The sequence below is a fragment of the Apis dorsata genome, unplaced genomic scaffold, assembly GCF_000469605.1.
Source record: "Apis dorsata unplaced genomic scaffold, Apis dorsata 1.3 scaffold_309, whole genome shotgun sequence".
Taxonomy (NCBI): Eukaryota; Metazoa; Arthropoda; class Insecta; order Hymenoptera; family Apidae; genus Apis; species Apis dorsata.
In genome coordinates, this window is record NW_006263581.1 from 87,358 (window position 1) to 105,665 (window position 18,308).

The window sequence follows — 18,308 nt, forward strand, 5'->3', positions numbered from 1 at the left end:
ATTGAAGATAAAGAATCATAACATGATTATTACGTAGTATATATAGATATTGATATAGTTGTTTGCTTTTATTAGCCAACATGATAAGATGCATTTAAATAAAAAGAGAAAAAAGAAGTTTGAATTACTTCAATCATTTTAATGCTATGCTATTGAACGCGAGATCATCTGAGTATAATTAAATAAATTATTATTAATCAACTTCGAGATTTAAAGTAATAATACTAATAAAATCAGTAATCATAGCAATTAAAATAATTACTGAATGATTCACTTGAATTCAATAAATGATGTTTTCTGTTAGTTTCTAATCATTATTTCTAAACTATTAATAGTTTTTCGAGTAATACTGTTTTGATAATGCTATTTTAATAATTATTTTAAATAGTTTAGATATTTTTAAAAATTGGTGAAATTAGTTCATGATACTACATTATGTAATAATGTAGTATATATAATTGGAAGATATATATATATATATATATATATATATAATTAAAAATTTTATTTGAACAAAATTATATATAGAAATGTTTGCATACTATTTTATGCTATTTTTATCATTATAAGATTATTAATTAGTACCTATATTTTTTTTTTGCATAAACAAAAACTACTAAAATTTTAAATATTTATAATACAGTATTAAAAATACTTTTTTAATTTTTATTTTTTCATTGATTTTATTATTCGTCTGCATTTCTTATTGCCATTTCTAAAAATTTCATTTCTAGAATATGTAATAAAGTGAAATAAAATTATCTATTCTATATATATGTTAAGTAAATATGATTTAATCATATTTTTACTGATAAAACAGTTTTTGCATAAACATAAATTATCTATATAAAGTATACATTAAGATATAAAATTTTTAAATAACAGTGATAAAAGTAGAAGAAAATACTTGTTGTATGTATTGGTATTTATATTGATAATATTTAAAAAAATTTATAATCATATATTTTATTTTATTTTTTCGGTATTATACATATAATGAGATAAATTATTAATTGTAAAGCTTCTTTCAACAAAATTTTATTTTATATTATTTTATATTATATTATTCTAAATTTCAATAAATAGAAAATAATGTAATCATAAAATTATGTACAAAATATTGTACATAATTATATTTATACATGTTAAACTTAAGTAGTTCATAATCATAGTTAAAATAATGAAATAAAAATAGAACGGATAATTTATTTCATATTTAAATCAAATTTTAATTATGCATAATAGATAAAAATATTGAAGTCATATGAAAAATTAGTTTAATATAATATATCAGTTATGAAAATTAAATTTTACATAAAATGTTATATTATTCTGTAACTCTAATCATAAAATTGTAATAAATATAAAATGGATTAATTTAATTTACAGACGGTATCTAAAAGACATGCAGAAATCGAAGCTAATAATCATGAAACAGCCGTATGGATTTGTGATCTAAATTCTTCAAACAAAACAAAATTGAACAACGTAATGTAAATTTTATCTGTGTAATGTAATATTAATTATTTTAAATATTTGTAATGTTAATTATTTATCAAATTTAATTGATTTATTCTATGCAGTAGAAATTTTTAATAAAAATTTTATAATTTCAATTATTTCGTAATCATTCTTAATTTTTTTTTTTACTAATATATAAAAATTGATAAATTGATAAAATTAATTAAAATTAATAAATATTTATAATATAATAATAATAATATAATAATAATAAGAGTTAATATTTTTTTAAATTATTTAATAATTAATCATTATCATTTCACAGCACTGTATATAACGTCATGAAACTTTGCTAGTTAAGAAATAATTAAGCAAATAAAATTTTTTAATGATTTAATATATTTTTTTTGTCTCTCTCTAGTCATATCTAAGGCCAAATCGATTCTATGAGCTTAAAAATGGAAACGTGTTGGAGTTTGGCATGGTGCGAGCAGTATTTAAATTCTATCATTCAATGGATGAATCTTTAATTCCAGAAACTCCAGCATTATCCCGTCAAAAGATACAGAAATTGATCATTCCAGGAACACCTGATTCATCATTGGTAATTATTATTTGCTTAATTACGATAAATTTGTATGTATTGTATCATATAAATATATGATTTTATATATAGAATAATTCGTCCACATTGGGAGAAAACATTTCTATGATTCCTGCCATTCAAACTAATGAGAAAGAAGCCATTTTTCGATGTCCAAATCCGATGCCTGCAAGGATTTCGACTAGCAGCACTCGGAAAAATGATCTTCAGAATTCTTCTGTTAATAATTTGGACAATTCCCAAAGTTCTGATGCAGAAAAGAAACGAAATGTAGGTGTATCAAGAATTAATATTTATGATATGGAAACACAAAAATCATTCGAGTCTCTTAATGGAACAAACATTGATGTTCACGATGTTGAAACTCAAAAAATTCGCTTGAATAATAAAGAAATCTTTTCAAAATCTTTAAACGAGCAAAAAGTTAATATGCATGATATAGAAACGCAAAATGAAATAAATGCGCAAGAAAATGTTATTGATATTCATGATATAGAAACGCAACACGATATAGATATTCATGATATGAAAACACCGAAAAAAATTCATGCTAAATCTCCTAATGATAAAACACAAGATAATGAAAAATTTGAAACTGAAACAGGAATTGAAGAAGATGGAAATTTAATTATGAAAAAAGAAAATAATACTATAATACAAAAAGACGAAGCTATTGCAAGTACATCATATTTTAATGATACTAATAAATGTGAAAATAAAATTGAACATAAACGAAATATTAAGAAAAATTTGCAGAAGAATTCGCAAAAATGTTCACAGTCATCAATTGCAACAAATTTTGAAAATGAACTTTCGGAACTTGACACAAGTCGAAATTTACTTGGTTCACAATGTTTATTAGAAGATTTAATTGATGATGATGACAACGATGACTTACTTGATGAATCAAAATCAAGATCATCAACTCCTTTAAAAACTTCGTGCGTAAACAATGACGAAGATGTAAATAATAAAAGCACTGACAGTGAAAACATATTTGAAGCAGCAACACAGATCAATCAAATTGATAAAGATATAACTCATCGCGTTAATTATTCGTTTAAAACTTCTTTAATCGACCCTAATGATTCCGATGAAACTGACAATGAATGTGTATTTCAAAGATATTCTTTTGAAGAAAATAAAAAGAATGAAAAATCTTCAATAATTCGAATATCTGAGAGTGACGATTCATTTACCGATGAAGAAGGTCGTTTTATAGAAATGGCTGCAATGGAAAAGCGAGCTGCTTCCAATTCGTTTGAAAACCGAAATAGAAATAAAGAAATTAAAAATGATTCAAGCAAAGATTCTGAGGATCTGTTTAACATGCTTACTCAGCCAATAAATAAAAAGAATAAAAATTTATTGCCCAAATGTGATGAAAAAACACAGAATACTGTAGATGAAATAGAAATAAATTTTGATACTCCAACACAAGTAATTGATAAGAAAAATAATTCAGAAATAAATAAAGATATTGAAATAAAAGAAAAGATTAAAGATACAAAAGTAGAGCAAGATGATTTTACACCAACTCAAGTTCTTTCAACAATTAAATCTTCTTCTAAAGAAATGAATTCTCTTGCCTCAACAAAAAATAAAATAATTCCCGATGATGAAAATATTACTGAAATGGAAGATAATACGCCTACTCAAATAATTAATATTATAGAAAAAAGTTCAAATATAGATAATAATAAGTATTCTAATTCTTTGACTTCTGTAAAATTAAATACAGAATCTAGTATTGAAAACATCGATTATGAAATGGCTGCTACTCAGCCAATCAATGATAGAGAAATGCGAAAATCTGTATCAGTTATTAATAAGAGTCAAAACATATTGAATTTATCCGAGAAATCAAATAATATAAATTTAGATGATACTATAGAAAGAAATTTAAACGCAATGTTTGAAGATGTAAATGAAGAGCATAGTGAAGAACAGCAGCAAATATCAACTCAGTTTCTTAAAAATATGTTAGAAACTTCGCACTGCGAGAATAAATCATCCACTAATAATCTTAATATAAATGATAATTCAATTGATTGCAACATTGAGAAATCTATAAAAGAAAAAAATAATAAAACAATAGATCCAAGTTCGAATTTAGAATTAAGTAAAAAATCTAATTTAAAAAGTATTGATAACATTCCTGAAGATTTATCGATACCAAAATCATCTACAAAAATAGAACATGAAAAATCTAAAATAGTTAACACAATACAAGAAGAAAATAAGAAAAAAGAACGTATATTTAAAGAAAATAAAGCAGATTCAGAAAATATAGGTAATCAAGTTTTGGATATATCAATTGATAATGGTCAACTTCAACAAACTTCTAAAGTATTAGAAAATAACGATGATGATATATTAGCTGGTTTACCTGAAGTTAAAATTGCAGGTACATATCCAACAAGTCCAACTTCGTCAACGTCATCTGAATATAGAATAAATATTAATCATAATCGAACGAAACAAATATCCATAAAAATTGCGCCTAGAAAAAGATCTTCACGAAAAACGTTTAATCACACAAAAAACAAACAAAACACAAAACTTGATCATACTATTAATAAGTCAAATTCTACTATTTTGGAAAATTTTTCAAATTCGTTTTCAAACAACTTCAATGATGATAGAATATCAGTAGAAGAAACCAATAAAAAAAAGAAAAATAAAAAAACAAAAGAATCAATAAGAAAGACAAATCCAGAAAATTTACATAAATCCAAAGAAAGCAATATTTCACCAAAATCGGTAGCCTTTATCAATTCACAAGAAAAAGCAAGACAAAGTCCTTTTATTTTTACCAATAGAAGGACTCGTAATTCGAGCAAAGAGAATATTGATCATTCATCTATTTTTCAGGTGGAAAAAGAAGCACTAGTTAAGAAAGTAGCTGGTGAATCTGCAGAGAGAAATCTTCCAAATACACGTATTAAAAAAAAATCGCTTAGTATAACGGATACGATTGAAATTAACAATTCCAAAGAGCATAAAAATAATATTAAAGAAAATGAGTTTGTTAACACTAAAAGTAAAAAAATGAATAAGATAACTGGCAGAAGACAATCTGCAAATACTCTTAATATTAGTTCTTCGAAAAACTCGTCAATCTCATGCAATAGAAAATTATTATCTGATGAAGACATAAGTTTAGATAAGCAGCCAATAATAAAAATTGAAAAAATATCCGTTTATACTCCAACAGGATCGATATCAAGTACTCCAACGAGAGAGATAATTGATAATAAACATAAAAATAAGCAAAATAGTCAACGTACAAATATTATAAATGATCAAGTGTCTATAGAAAACAAGAAAACTAATCAAAATACAAAAGCACAAAAAATCGAATTTCAAATAGACGAAATTAGTTCTCAAATAGGAGAGGAATCTCAAGAAATAGAAATGATCATGAACAATGCCCTTAAAGAACAAAGTATAGAAACAAAAAAAGACGTAGACAACAATGCAGTAAGTATCAAAACCAGAAACAGTAGAAAACATAAAAATATTCATATGAATGCTGATAACACGGAAAGTAGTAGTACATCATCTATTATATATGAATCTGATAATGCAAATTTTGAAATTCCCATTTCAAAAATTAAATATATGAAGATGTCAAAAAATAAATCAAATATAACTAATACATTAAAAAATGAATCCGTTAAAGAAATGAAAAGAAAGAACAAACATTCCACTAGATCAACTCGAGTTCATCAACGATCAATTATAGATTCTTCTATAGACGAAAATAAAAAAATTATTAATGAAAGTACAGAAAAAAAAAGAAATAGCAAACAATCTATTAGATTAATCCAAACTCATCAACAACCAACCATAGATTCTTCTACAGATGAAAATACAAAAATTGTTAATGAACATATAGAAACGAAAAAAAAAAATAAACAGTCCACTAGATCAACTCGAACTCATGAACAATTAATTATTGATTCTTCTATGGAAAGAAGTATGGAAACTAATCAAACCACTTTAACTAACAATACAAACAAAATAAATAATTTAAGAAATAAGCGGCAAAGACAAACAACAGAAAAGATTGAAAGCAATAAGAAGAAAAAAATGGATTTCATAGAAGAAACAAATTCAGAAACAAATTCCAGCATTGAAGTTAAATCACTAACTTCTACACCCAATAGAACACGTAGAAGTATGTGTTCTTCATTTGCAACATCATCACCATTTAAAATAAAACATAAAGTTTTATTTACAGGTATTTCAAGTAATGATTATAGTAAATTATTAACAAAATTGGGTATGTATTAAATTTTATTGTAAAGAAATATAATGAGAAATAATTGTATTGTATAATTAATTAATTTTTTTTTTTTTTTACAGGCGCATCTCAAGTTGAAGATCCAACAAAATGCACTGTATTGGTTACAGACAAAATACGAAGAACTGTTAAATTTTTATGTGCTTTAGCACTATCTATACCAATAGTTTCAACTAATTGGTTGCATGATAGTGAAAAAATTGGCCATTTTGAAGAATTAGAAAGTTATATATTGGAAGATCCTGAAGCTGAAGCTAAATTTCATTTTAAATTAAAGAAAAGCTTAGAAAAAGCGAAAGAATATAAGCTTTTAGAAGGATACACACTTATTTTAACTCCTAATATAGCTCCACCACCTCCAGAATTAAAAAGTATGTTATAGAAATAATAAAATTATTAATAAAAATAAAATTTCAATCAAGTAGAAATAGAAAATATACATTAAAAAACATATTTGTTATAGGTATAATTATTTCATGTGGTGGCAAAGCTTTACTTCGACCACCATCATCTTGGCCTGAAAAAGCAATGATTATTTCTAATAAAGAAGATTTGATAAATGCGAAAAAATTTCTTGCAAAAGCACCTAAAAATATTACCATTCAATCAACAGAATTTATATTAACTGGTATTTTAAGACAAGAATTGGAATTTAATGAATTTAGATTATATAATTAATTTTTCAAATTCCTTTAATATGGTAAAAATGTGCAAATTACTTTTATATATATATATCTTTTAAATATTTTCAAATGAATATATATAAAATGAATATAAAATCAGAAGTACATCTTGTGTAATTAATATAATGTATCTTAATTTTGTAATATATATATCATGTATATATAAATATATATATGTATATCTTCTAAAGATGCTTTATAAATGTATATAAAATTTTGAATAGATTTAAACTGTATTTTTTTTTTCACTGTATAAATAGAATTTTTATATTTTAAGATATAATTTATATTTTTAATATAATGTAAGCAATATTCAATTTTAATATATAAAATACAAAAAAAAAATTTTTTTAATTTGTATAAAGTCTGACATATTTGCAATGAATTTATTATATTCTACATTAATATTTCATATGGAAATGGATTTAAATTAATTATTACTTAAACACTTTCTTTAATTATAAACTTTATTATTCAAAATTATACAATCATTTTTATTTAATATTTCTATTTTTTACTAAACTTAAAATTGATTTTTTAAATGTAACAAAAATTTTTCATAATATGAAAAAAAAATGCATTCCTCTTAATATTCACATCAAATAAAATATTTTCACATTGTCATATATATTTCTGATTTTTAAATTGAGCAATTGAGTTCCAATACCAACTAAATAAAACATTTATAATCACTTAAATGCACAAAATTTAGAAAATTTGTACAGTATATATAAATTTAATACAGATATATCTGTATACTAATGTGTGATGAAAGTTCCAGATTCAGGCAATTCTGGATTAAAAGTAATCTAATTAGGAAATAGTTATATATATTTTAAAATCACAATATATAATATGAATAATAGTAATAATTGTAAGATAATATTTGTACTAAATACTAATTATCTTATCCTAAGTAAAAATTTATGTTTAGTAACTAAATGCATTACTAAGAATAAAAGAAATGAAAAAATTGTTATCATATTCAAAAATGTTCAAGAAATTTTAATTAATTGGAATTGACAAATACTTTTTTCAAAAACAGCAACTTCAGGGCAGAACAGTAATCTCTGAGTTCCTAAAACAAATAATAAATCATTAATACTAATCAAAAATATAATATTAAATAATTGATAAAAAATTATTTTAATAATAATAAATTATTCTCAAATAAATATTATTTTTCAAGAATTTATATTAATACTTTCAAATATAATAAATATTCCTATATATTTTTTTATATATCATTTTACAAAAGTAAAATTTTCAAGAAATGAGTCACCTTTAAAATATTGCGCAGTAGATAAAAAAAAGAAGTAAAAAAATTTTAACAAGTCGTTATAATTAACAAACGTATATTAATAATACGGAATCGAAAATACAATAATTAATTTCAATTTATTTATCTTCAAATCAAGAAATATGATAAATGTGCTTCTACGATTTAAAATTACTTGTGAAAAAAACAAGAATGTAAACATATACAAACTCGGCCAAGGTTTCAGACTTTCCGGTTGCATTCAAATCAATAACGTAACAAGTAATACGTATCGTTAACAATTACGTCGCAATTAAAAAATTGTTACTTACTGTTTATGCTTTAGTCTTTCCAACATTTCGCTTATTATGTTCAGAATTCATCAATTTAGTAAGGATCTTTCTAGAATGGCCGCACGGATCAAAATGATTCGTATGTGTAAGAGCTTCGCGTTTGCTTCGTTGTTTTCCACTATGACCGGTAAAGATATGCTTGTCGTAATCGTAATTGAAATGCTCGTATTCGTCAACGTAATAGTCAGACATAGCTCTTGTTTTCTGAAAAAGTATTCAAAAAAATAATAGCGTAGAATGCAAACGAAAAATCTCTCCTTATCACACGTTTACTTCAAACTATTAGGACACCGTTGATTGCAACTGTTATATAGGCTACCAAAGAACTTCTACGCAAGCGCAACATCCAGTAGTGGCTCTAGTATTTTAAATGCCTGATATAAGAATTATTTTAGCAAATTAAATCTCTTTTTTTATTTATTTCTTATTTTAATCCAATTTTTCATTAAATTTTTCTAAAATAAAAAAATAAATTTTAACTTTTCTAATAAATATTATTAAATAATATTAAAATTTAATAAATGAAAGTTTAATAAGATCATATATCAAAGAATTAGAATTTAAAATTTCTAAAAAAATATTCTTGTTAATATTCTTGTTAATATTCTTGTTTGTATTAATCGCAGATATTAACATTTGCAATCGTTAAAATATAGTTTATTTTATAAATTATTTACTATTTAATACTTCAATACTTTTTATATTTTTAAATAATTTAAATATGCATAATCTTGCATGTTAAAATGTAACAATCTATGAGCAAAAATAATTAATTAAGCTCATGTAATTATACTAGAAATTTATGTACAAATTTAAAATATGTAATTTCATGATATAGACAGCCCTGGTAATATATCTTTCTCCTGTTTTAAAATATTAATATTGATTCAAGTTTTCATATATTCGAAATTAGACATAACTTTGTGGAAAATGTATGCTTGTATAGCTCTAGATTTATATATCAAATTTCTGTTATATGATATAATCTGTATGTTTGACAACAAACAAAACATTGATCCATTACGCACGCGCAATCAGCATCTTGTTACAATGACTTCTAGAAGTATCCCTACCACTATAAACAAAATGTCGACGTATATTTTGCACTTATCATGTTCACTGACATATCTTAAAAGATATAGAAAGAATGTAAAAATATTCACTTGCGGCATGATAAAGCAATTGGTGTCAAACATATTTTTTATTTTATATATTATAGAAAAATGATGTAAGTTAAAAAATATAATTTATAGTGATGAAATTTCAGATTGATTATCTTGAAATCGACTCAATATCATTTGAATCCAAGTAAGTTACCGAAAAATCTGTCCTTATTATTAATTATCCTTATTAATTAAATCCATATGTATGAAAAAATATAAATTATGCTTACATAATATATACATTTATATTTATATATTTTTATGCAGTGTTAGATTATACATAATATCTATATTTACATTGTAATTGTAATAATAAAACGCAGATTTTTTTTTATATTATTTATTATAATTTATAGGTTTATTTTTAATTTCAATTTATTCACAATTTATTAAAAAATATTTAAATATTGTATGTAAATATAATATAATATATGAGAAATATTTTTAAAAAAAATGAGAAAAGAATTTTAAAATTTAATAGACTTAAAAATCGATAATGGTCTTTACATTTTTTTTTCTTGAAAGTTGTTATGATAACGAATTGTGATTAATATGTTATTGACAGGAATATTGTGTTTTTTAAAATTATTTATAAAATATTGTTCAAGTTTATAATAATAGAAATTATAATTCATTTAATAGATTTGACATATATGACTATATTTATATCATCCATACATAAAAATTTATACGCAGTATGTCAAATGAAAGGTCAGTCGAAACTACTATCGACTTCGTAAAATTACAATCGATTGAAAGGATATCGCATACATATAAAATTCCGTTAATCAAGTTGATCAATAGCACACAAATAGAAATATCGACAAAAATAAATATATATCAACAATGAAGCTGCAAGAGTGTTCTTAACACTATATTTCAATTAACATTATTTTCAATATATCGATATATTTACTTTTTTCTATATATAGAGTTGAGATATTTTTTAAAGATTTAATTATATTTTTAGAAACTGTTAAGTAAAAAAATGAAAATTACTTTCTTTAAATTTCTTTCTTTATAATATAATATATATATATATTTTTAATATTATAATATTATGATATATTTTTAATATATTCTTTATAATGTAATATAATTTTTTATAATATAATGGAATATCAAATATTTCAAATGGAATTAAAAAATATTATTACAACTCATTTTTTGAGTTAATAATATTTTTAATTATAATTTGTTTTTTCAAACTCCTTTTTCAATAAGAGATATGTGAATAACAATTAATAATTTATAATAATTTATATCCATAATATATAATTCATATAATATATTATAATAATGAATATATATTTAGCCAGTATAATATACATTATATATTTTGCAATTTGAAAAATTAGAAATTAGAATTAGAAAATGTGAGTATATAATAATTTATAATTTTTTCAAAAATATTTATAAAAGATATTTTGATAATTTATTGAATTATAAATATAACCAATATATTAGTAACTATATAGTATTATATAATAACAGCTTATATATATTTTATGCAATGTAGTATTTTATAAGAAATTTTTGTATATTTAAATAAATATATAGAGTATATTATTGATCAAAATCTCGAATATATATGTACATTAAATTCATATTCCTCGAATAACTTAGATTATATAGATTTAAGATATATAAAGAAAATATAAAATAATTTTCAAGGTTAATATTTCATTATTCAAAAAACAATTTTTATTTCAAATTACTTCATAAATAATATTCTAAATTGATTGCATAATATTTTTAACTTTTTTATAAATATTAATATATCATCCTTTTAATAAATCTTGTAAAAAAATATGATATTCATTGTTATGCAGTTTAGTTGTTACTTAATAGCGGAAACTTTACATATGAATTTCCGCATGGATCGATAATGATAGATAGAATCTTATTCAGTTGAGTAAAGTTACTAAAATCTATATTGCAGTTATTCACTCAACTAATCAGAATAATTATGTTGCAATTATAAAGATATAACAGAATATTTTTACCAATAATTATATAAAAATTTTCTAAAGATTATTAATATTATTAATGATTAATGATTTTCAAACTAAAGTCTGTGAAAAAAAAATCAAATATAAAAAAGTAATATATGTAAAAGTTTTATTGAAGAATTTTAATTTCGCATAAATCAACATAGAACAAATATCACAATATATTTTATCATGGAAAATTTCTCTTTAAAAGAAGTTTTATAACTTTATATGTATAACGTTATATAATTTTAAGATCAAATGTTGAAGAGTTTAATACTGAGAACTCGAACAACATTTATGATCAACACTTGTTAGCGATTTATATATTGGAAGATAGCATTTGTGTTTCACTCATAATTATTTATTTTATAAAGTTTAATCAAGTCCATATACGTCTCCTCCTTTTCGGTAGTCCGCATTCGCATATACTGTATTGTTTTCGGTAAAAATGACACAAGCCACACTACCACGAACTCTGTAACGAGAAGTTACATGCCCGAATTTTTGTAAATTATCAATTACTGGCTTTGGCACGCCGTATTCGTAATTCATCTCTGGTGGGAATAACTGATGGTGTATTCTAGGAGCGTCTACAGCTTCCTTTACCGTTTGATTCATCCATATGATCTTAGCTATTATCTATAGATAATTCATTTTAAAAAATATATTTGATAAAATTAATTTGTTAGGATTAAATATTTAAAATATTATATGAAAATGAAATATAAGAATTAAAAAGACGAAAAAAATAAGTCACAGAAATAAAATAAATAAAATGATTTAAATTCAATTAAAATAAAACGAAATAATTTCTTTTCATCATATTTTAATTATGTTATTAATCATCGAATGATATTTATGAAATATACAAAATAATAATAATAATAATTAATTGATAAATGCTGACCTGAGAAACTGTTGTAGTAATTTTAGTACCACCAGAAGCACCGATTACCATTCTTACATCGTCATTTGAGTCGACAAGAATTGAAGGTACCATAGAAGACAATGGCCTTTTCCCCGGAGCGATATAATTGTTCGGACTGGGTGGAATTCCAAAATAACTAATTGTTGATGGTATACCAAAATCGTTCATTGCATTATTTAATAATATTCCGGTATTTTCGCTGACTACTCCGCTTCCGAAACTAATAAAAACATAATTTTTTAAATTTAACATTGTTCATTTAATTTATTGTGATATTAATTCTAATTAAAATTAATTAAGAGAAAATTTTATATAAAAATTTCATATGTTTGTAAACATACTAGAAATTAATAGTACTAGTAGCTGATACTGCATCTCCATTTGGAGCTAATACCGAAACATGGGCAGTCCCATGATCTTTTGCATTGCTTATTGTGTGTGCTCCATAATGCGCGGAATCATTCCAAGTTTTATAATCATCTATCATCATTTGTGTCTTTTTTGCATGAATCTTTGATGTCAAGTTTTTTGTTAGCTTAAATAAAATGACATTAAAAATAATATATAATTAATAATATTACAAATTTAATTTTATACTAAATTTTCATATAATAGTATTTCTTTTTAGAAATTTTAGAATATATATATATATATATTTATTTATTTTTAAATTTGTGATATATATATAATAAGCTTCGAAATAATAGAGAATATATTTGTTTATTAAATTGCAGTGCTTACTAACTTCTTTCATATCAACAAATTCTTTATCACCCATATCATTTCTTAACGCGTAAGCGTATTTAAACGTTTCTATCATTCGATGATATGTAAGAGTAGTTCGATTAAAATCAGCTATACTATCACGTGTAAAATTAAATCTGTCGAAGATATTTAAAATATAGGTGAGAATAGCTCCACTCGCAGGCAATCCGACTGTGAATAATTTCATTCCATTAGTGAGATTTGATACAAGAGGTTCATCCCACGTTACTCTAGAAATAATTTCAATGATTAAAATATGTAATTTTTTATAAATTGCAATTCATTATTGATAAATAATTTGTATTTTAATTACCTATAATTATTTAAATCTTTCATTGTTATAATGCTTCCTTTATCTTGTAAATCTTGTACCAAAAATTTACCTAATGTTCCATTGTAAAATTCTGAAATCCCTTTTTTTGCAATTATCTGCAAAGTTTTGCAAAGTATTTTTGGTTTAATAATTGTTCCCGGTAAATAAAAATCATTTGTTTGTGGATCTACAAATAATTCTCTGAAATGAAAAAAAGCATGTAACTTTTATTGATTTTATAGGTAATCAATTATGAAAATCACACGACGTTTACTTTAGAACACGATCTTTATAAATATTTTTTGCGTTATATTTGAATCCGTCGTGTTGAATTTTTGTCAAATTATATCCTTTTTCACATATCTCGATCGAAGGACTGAATAAATCAGCCCAAGGTAATTTACCGAAACGTTTATGAGCTTCCCAATATCCTGCCAATTCTCCAGGAACAGCAATAGCCAATGGACCTAATATATCAATATAAAATTTTTTATTATTTTTTATTTTAAAAAAAAAGAAGAAAGAAAAAAATAAGAAAAAATAAATTTACCGAACATCGATGCTTCCTGTGGTTTACCATTATACATTGTAGCATTTGCAGCTAATGGAGCACGATCTCTTGCAGTTAACGTATAAGCACGCTTAGAAGCTTTATCGTAAATTGTCATGAAAAATCCACCTCCAATGCCCATACTTTGCATATTTACGAGACCATTGCAAATCATTGCCGAAATAGTAGCATCCACTGCTGATCCATTTTTTAATAGAATCATCCTGTGAGAAAAAATTTATTAATAATTCAATTGTATATATAATTTAATATAATATAACACAATTTTACATACTTGCCCACAAGTGCACATGGTGCCCCATCTGCACAAACAGCACCATGTTTAAACGTTTTTAATTTACTCCATGAAGGGGGTAATGGTAGTTCCGGATCGGGTGGTATTTCTTGGGTTTTTACATTTCTGGCACCATAAATAGTGCAGATTGCTATTATTGCAAGAATCAACGTGGTTAATATTATTCCCGCTATTACAATATTTCTTGTAGTAATGTAAGATCTGAAAATGGGAAAGAAAAGAAATAAAAAAAAATAAATTATCTTTGAAACTTTTAATTAAATGTTAAATCAATCTATAAAAAAATAATGATAAAATAAAATTACAAAATGTTTTTTTATTTTTTATTTTAGTTGCCAATAGCAGAGCATATTATAGAACATAAAATTTTGTTTGAAAAAACTTAAAAGTAAACAAAAATCAATATGAAATCAAATTCATTGCAAAATTTATATGCACTTGTCGATAAACGTAATATTTTGTCCTAATCATTTTATACAGAATATGTATAATAAATTTATACATATTAATTTAAAAGATCAAAGTTGTGCGTAGAAGTTGTAAATATTTTATAAAATATTTTATAAATTCGCGCGCGGTGACTTGCGCAAAGCGGACTCACTTGTCAATTCGCAGCCTCGCAAAGAATCCTCTTGCTTTGCTACGATGAGGTGAGTACGAGCGCAATAGCCGAGTTGTTCCGATGTCATCCGAATCGAAGAAATTTTGTTTATCGTTACTATAGTACTGACGATGTTCGTCAGTACTAGCATACGCGGAACTGGTACTGGATGAGGGTGAGGAAGTCATATTTTTTCTCTGCTACAAAGAGCAATGATAAAATGTAATGTTAGCGATTTTTTTTATCGACCAACATCGACGATAACTGTTACCAAAACGTCAAAACGAACAATTATCGCCATCTTTGAACGATTCAATTAAACATATCGTGATGTAACCACAATCACACTTATATAGATAAAGTTTCTTTTGTTGGTGCATTATTTAACACTTACTGTTAGAGACAAACGATTTTTGATCACCATTCACATTCACTTTTCTCACACCGACCTCTTTTTCGTTTTATCGAGGACTCTTGATCCATATCGTTCATGTTATCAGAGAAATTTGTTCGTCGAAATTCATACGAAAGATTAACCGCATCGTCCGAAGATGAACAGCACCAGCTGACCGGAGAAAATCAATCTGAGTTTGCGCATTTCTCGCCACTAGTGCAGAATTGTTTCCTGAGTTAACGTCACGTGCACATGTATCATTCCTAATTTGAAAAATTTGACAAGTAAAACAAACAACTGTTGCAATTTTTACATAATTTTACATAACTTTTTTTTACATAATTGCTGCAACGATTATTTTTTATTTTTCAAGTCTTTCTTTCGATACAGTACAAATAGATAATGTTTCAAGATAAAGTTTAAATAGTATAAGTAAAATGAAATATAACTATTTATAGAGAAAATCATATATCATTCTGTATTTATATATATTATCGAAATTTTTAGCCAAATGAAAAACAAAGTTATGTTATTAAACTAAATATTATACAAAATTTAAAAGAAAAATTCTTAAAGATCTGATTAACTGATTATTGTAAAATACATATAAAACATATGTTTAGATTATAAAAAATATATAATGCTTATTAAATATTCAATTTTATATTCATTCGTAATATTATAAAATTTTTATGTTGCTTTACGATATGATTTTATTGTTTGAAAAACGATAAAAAGTTTATTTAACCTATTTTATAGTGGTAATCAATATTGGATTTGTTATATCTTATTTATCTTTTCTATATAATTTATAACTTTAATTCAATTTTTCTTATAATAGAAAAATTAATTTTATTATTATAAAAGAGAACGATTAAAGAAAAGTTCGTGTAAAACAATGTGTAAATGAATACTCTTTTAAGAAGTAATATCTAGATCGCATATATACATATAAACTGGGATCAGGAATTAGCATGCAATTGCGATAATTTATAATTATTATAAGAATATAATCATTTTATACCAAACAAAATTTTGTGTTAATAATATTTCATATTATTTATTTATAATTACCTTAATATTTTTCGAGTATTCCGCATATCCTGCAAACTGTTTCTCCTCGGCATTTTCTCCACAAATTCGATACTTTCAGAAGCACTACGTTGCTCAATCGTCATCTGATACAATTCATTTGATCACTTCGTGGAAAGTCTGAAAATTTAAATTTAAACAGCAATAAACAATAAATGAGATCGTGCATGAGCTCGAACCACGTGTTGTCAAGTGAAGTGACGGGTTTTCATATTTATGAGGAAGATAATCGGCTACATAAAAGATTGTTCGACACGTATTTGCAACCAATACGTAAAGCATCGTAATAACGCGAAAATCGCTACGATTGCGTGATCCTAAATACGGATCAATTAGCGATTGAAGCCTATACGTATAGCTTTTCAAAGCAAGATTTCCATGCCGGTTACAAGCGATCACGAGCTCAATCAAATCTTTAACACGGACATTCCCCCGTTCTTCCCCCGTTATCCCAATCATTAAACGTAATAACAACAATAATCCTCGTTCGTCCCAATTCTAATCGTTATCCAAGAGAAAAGAATCACGTTTAGAAAGATCTTTCAAGTTATCGCGAATATTTCATTATTAATACCTTTCTTCGAAGTACACTCTTCTCTTCACCAAAATATTGATCGAACGATCATCATCCTACGATCACTTATCGAGTGAATCGCGCGAAATTAATCGACGATCGAACAAATCTCACGAATTCTCGAATAAATTTGAATGAAACGAATCAACGATCGAGCGAAACAAACGTTTCGTCACATGAAAACATCGAACGCGTGTCGCTTCGCAGCAATGTTTCATCGAGCTGTGCCCCGGCCGGATCGTCGGTCGACTGCCGATTTAACTCGCGGCGAAAACGTTTCGAAACGTGTTTGCGGGATACGCCCAAGACAGAGAAGGGATTGTTATTTTTTGCTTGCGCGCAGACCAATTTAATTCCCCTTATTTCCAGATGATAATTTTATAGCGTCTGGTGGTAGCAATGTGTCTGTCATTGAAAATTTTTTCTTTATTTCTACGGATAAATTAATTTCGGCAGTTTAGCTCTTCTTGCTCCATCGAAACGATCCTGCGACGAATCTTCGCTTAAATCTGTTACAAGTCCCTCGACTCGAGTTCCAACACAATGTCCAATAATGATTGAGAAAATGTCGGGTTTAATAGTCGAGTACCTTATTAAATGACGAACTTTAACATCCTGTACAATGCACCGTTGTTACGTGAGCACTTGCTAATAACATTAGTATATCGATTTTTTTCTTTTCCTTAACAAGCACTTAAAAGTAAAATAAAAAAAAGAGGTAGATGGAATAATATAAAATACAAGGATGAAAAGAATAATTGTTATCGATGATAATTTCCTGATAATAAAGACGATCGTTTTGATCTATTTTATCCTTGTTTGTTTATTTATTTTAAATAATTATCTCGTATCTTAGAATTTATTTATCATCGATTTTCAAATGGAAAATGCTACGAATTATCTAAAGAAGAATCAATAAGATCCAGGGATGGTGTTCTTTTTTTTTTTTT

General features: G+C 24.8%; 3 protein-coding genes across 8 annotated transcripts in view; 1 reads left to right on the top strand and 2 right to left on the bottom strand.

Annotated features, from left to right (window-relative positions):
* LOC102672621 (uncharacterized protein PF11_0213) overlaps positions 1-7,379 on the top strand; it is an 11,426-nt gene extending 4,047 nt beyond the window's left edge. Inside the window, exons 3-9 of one of the 3 annotated variants that reach the window (XM_031511348.1) lie at positions 1,390-1,488; positions 1,883-2,065; positions 2,138-4,828; positions 4,940-5,809; positions 5,918-6,353; positions 6,437-6,745; positions 6,838-7,379. In XM_031511348.1, the coding sequence (XP_031367208.1) occupies positions 1,390-1,488; positions 1,883-2,065; positions 2,138-4,828; positions 4,940-5,809; positions 5,918-6,353; positions 6,437-6,745; positions 6,838-7,052 (4,803 nt within the window). In that variant the 3' untranslated portion in view covers positions 7,053-7,379. Of the gene's footprint in view, positions 1-1,389; positions 1,489-1,882; positions 2,066-2,137; positions 5,810-5,917; positions 6,354-6,436; positions 6,746-6,837 lie in introns of all 3 variants that reach the window. The other 2 variants (XM_031511349.1, XM_031511346.1) reach the window with 2 other exon arrangements.
* A 127-nt stretch (positions 7,380-7,506) lies between these two features.
* LOC102672711 (nuclear protein 1) lies at positions 7,507-8,967 on the bottom strand. The gene is made up of 2 exons (XM_006617424.2): positions 8,648-8,967; positions 7,507-8,135 (listed from the first exon to the last, which is right to left on the bottom strand). The coding sequence occupies exon 1, from the start codon at positions 8,858-8,860 to the stop codon at positions 8,651-8,653; it is 210 nt and encodes a 69-aa protein (XP_006617487.1). The 5' UTR covers positions 8,861-8,967; the 3' UTR covers positions 7,507-8,135; positions 8,648-8,650.
* Positions 8,968-11,927: 2,960 nt separating this feature from the next.
* On the bottom strand, positions 11,928-17,694 carry LOC102672846 (scoloptoxin SSD14-like). Of its 4 annotated transcripts, none has more exons than XM_006617426.2 (12): positions 17,359-17,694; positions 16,767-16,904; positions 15,693-15,955; positions 15,299-15,495; positions 14,677-14,898; positions 14,382-14,605; positions 14,106-14,298; positions 13,832-14,032; positions 13,499-13,748; positions 13,095-13,288; positions 12,733-12,973; positions 12,201-12,464 (listed from the first exon to the last, which is right to left on the bottom strand). In XM_006617426.2, the coding sequence occupies exons 3-12, from the start codon at positions 15,720-15,722 to the stop codon at positions 12,201-12,203; spliced, it is 2,016 nt and encodes a 671-aa protein (XP_006617489.1). In that variant the 5' UTR covers positions 15,723-15,955; positions 16,767-16,904; positions 17,359-17,694. The 4 variants fall into 4 exon arrangements, with proteins under 4 accessions (XP_031367224.1, XP_006617489.1, XP_006617488.1 ...); XM_006617425.2 differs by having other exon boundaries at positions 15,299-15,498; positions 17,359-17,692; XM_031511364.1 differs by lacking the exons at positions 16,767-16,904; positions 17,359-17,694 and having other exon boundaries at positions 11,928-12,464; positions 15,299-15,498; positions 15,693-15,722.
* Between the last annotated feature and the right edge of the window lie 614 nt (positions 17,695-18,308).

What these genes read in the sequence shown, in the direction of transcription:
- LOC102672711 (XM_006617424.2), bottom strand. Translation starts at nt 8,860, where the DNA reads ATGTCTGACTATTACGTTGACGAATACGAGCATTTCAATTACGATTAC.
- LOC102672846 (XM_031511364.1), bottom strand. Translation starts at nt 15,722, where the DNA reads ATGGTGATCAAAAATCGTTTGTCTCTAACA. An exon ending in AAAATCGTTTGTCTCTAACA is followed by an intron (nt 15,499 to 15,692) that starts GTAAGTGTTAAA and finishes TGCTCTTTGTAG; the next exon opens with CAGAGAAAAAATATGACTTC. An exon ending in CCATGTGCACTTGTGGGCAA is followed by an intron (nt 14,606 to 14,676) that starts GTATGTAAAATT and finishes TTTTTCTCACAG; the next exon opens with GATGATTCTATTAAAAAATG.